The sequence below is a fragment of the Penaeus japonicus genome, unplaced genomic scaffold (genome assembly GCF_977035675.1).
Source record: "Penaeus japonicus unplaced genomic scaffold, GWHDUDI00000001_assembly GWHDUDI00000026, whole genome shotgun sequence".
In the NCBI taxonomy this organism is placed as follows: domain Eukaryota; kingdom Metazoa; phylum Arthropoda; class Malacostraca; order Decapoda; family Penaeidae; genus Penaeus; species Penaeus japonicus.
The window spans coordinates 27,177,481-27,179,980 of record NW_028234428.1 but is presented as its reverse complement, the minus strand read 5'-3'; the positions used below and the strand labels follow the sequence as shown (position 1 = coordinate 27,179,980).

Here is a 2,500-nt window from a genome sequence, read left to right as displayed (position 1 = left end):
CATTGCAATATAAATTTAATATTGATTATAATAGAAATCAGACATTTTGTTATATGATTTTGTTATAACCAGTATAACCATATGTAGTTGTCAACTAACGTAATGTGCATTTTTGTTTTGTGAATGCTTTTGTTTGTTTGTTTGTTTTTTACTGGAAGTGCACAGACAAAATTTGAGTTCAATTGTATTTATTCTTGAATAGTGTTTATACCCTTGCTGTATTTTGCATATCAAGTTTTGACAATCACTGTTGATACTGTTTTCCACACCAAAGCTATATCTACTCCAGAGTGAGGGAGAAAAGATGGCCGGTGTGGGTTTGCTCCAGACAGGAAACCAGAGCCAGCCTCTGCCAGATACTCCACCTACCCACCTGTACCACCCTGGGGTTGGATCGCTGCCTGTGTCTGTGGAGGAATCTACCCCCAAGTCTGTGAGTAACAAGAGGAGGAAGAGTGGAGAAGGAAAGAAGGGAGCAGCAAAGAAGAGAAGAAAGTCACAGGGAGAGACAGAGGCGATCCTTATTGAGGTTGATCAGGGGAGCAAATCGATTGAGTCAAGCCCAGCCAGTAAAATGACGTCTTCACCTTCCACCCCCAAAGGGAAGAAGGCACAGGCTGACATCGCTGGTAAGGATATGCAACAGGTGACACTAGCAGAGCCACGCACAGGAAGGGGAAAGAAAGCTGGTCAGGAAGGGTCTCCTTCAACTGTGATGGTAACACCAGCAGCAGAACCATTGTCCCCAAGTAAGACACGAAGGGCACAGAATGATACCTCTGGTGCGGGGATCGAGATGCCTCAGCAGACCTCCTCACCCTCTCGTCATAGAAGACAAATACAAGAGCAAAACACAGATGTGTCAAAATCCCCTCAGGTTTCCCTATCGCAGGGTCGTAAGCCTCAGGGAGATTCCTCAGTAGAAGTGGTTGAGGTGCACCAGTCCCAGCCTTCTTTACCAGCTGGCCTGGAGTGCATCCCTGTGACTTCTGCAGGGACAGCAGCAGAGACCGCTGAGTCAGTGATGCGTCGGCGTGGAGGCACCAACATCCACCTGGATACAAGTGTAGAGTCCCTGCCATCAGTGGCATCTCTCCATTCCCCAACCTCCGAGTCCTTCCACTCAGCTGAAGATGACCCAATGTCACCCAGGAAGGAAAAGAGGCACCGTGATGGCAGCAAGAAAAAGAAGAAGGATAAGGACAAGGAGCTGGAGGGAGGCAAGAAGAGGAAGAAGCATCACCACAGGGACAAGCATGGCCTAGGAGAGATGGCCTCAGAGATGGTCACTCCTGTCAGGATCAAGGTTGGTGGTGCACTTGAATTGGAGAATGTTCTGTGTTCTGGTTAGATTACACCATCAGTTTTGTTTTTAATCTTATTCTTTCTTTATCTTTACATTCAAAATCTCTCAGAGCCCAATTATCATGGCGAATGTTGATACTCTGTCCAGGGATTAAAGATTAAGTAGGGCAAGTTCTATGGGTTGCATTTTGCGTTCTTATGAAATAACCAGTTTTCAAACATCATTTGATATAAGATTTGCCAAAGGAGGACATATAGTAAAACAAGTGATTTAAGCTTACACCAAAAAACTTTTTTTTTTATGTCTGTCCACATTACTGAATGCCAATTTTAGCCACTAAAAAAAAACAGAAAATAGCACTGAAAATATTTGTTGTTCATTTTGTCACTTTCCTTTTATATTTATGCTACAAGAACAAAAACCCTTTGCATATGGTAATTGTTGATACTTGCAAGAACTTTGAAATCCTTAAATTATTTTGCATCTCTCTCTCCCCCTCCCCCTCCCCCTCCCCCTCCCCACCACTCCCACTTTTTTTTTTAAATTTTTTTTTTTATTTTTTTTCTTTTTTTATTTTTTTTTTTTTTTTTTTTTTTTTTTTCTCTCTCCCTCTATCTCCCTATTTCCCTCTCCCTCACACTGTCGTTCACACTCTCCCACCCCTTGCTGTGTCCAAGCACAAAACAAAAAATGGTTTGTAGAACTATAGAATATATAATATACATATTTATCTTAAAATCTACCAAAATAGCATTTGCTTCAATAATATGTTTAATATGATTATATTATCTATATTGAAATAAGTACACATAGGTAGAGATTGAAGTACAATTTTTGAAGCTTTTTATAGTGATACTTAGCTTGTCTCAGTCATAAACTGTTGGCTGTCATTAACTGTTTACTCAGTAGCTATGATAAATTGTATTTAATATTTCTTTCTGCAGATCAAGCCTCTGCCTCCCAGGCCAATGGAAGCCTCACCCCCTGCCACCATCACAACCCTCCCTTCCACAGTTGGCACCACGGCAGCCCCTATCCCTGCCATTCCACAGGTGACCCCCTCTTCCACAGCACCGTCCAGCGTCAGCATCACGCCCGTCATTCCCACCAGTTACCAAACGACCACGCCCCCTGCTGTGTTCCCCCCAGCTTGTATATCCTCCCTCCTTTCCCCCAGGGTACCTCTCCAGCTCA

The 2,500-nt window shown here is 43.1% G+C and overlaps 1 protein-coding gene across 1 annotated transcript in view; it reads left to right on the top strand.

Annotated features, from left to right (window-relative positions):
* LOC122267431 (uncharacterized) overlaps positions 1 to 2,500 on the top strand; it is a 12,517-nt gene that overhangs the window by 8,874 nt on the left and 1,143 nt on the right. Inside the window, exons 9-10 of the mRNA XM_086552393.1 lie at positions 275 to 1,306; positions 2,251 to 2,484. Coding sequence (XP_086408519.1) covers positions 275 to 1,306; positions 2,251 to 2,484 — 1,266 coding nt within the window. The remainder of the gene's footprint in view (positions 1 to 274; positions 1,307 to 2,250; positions 2,485 to 2,500) is intronic.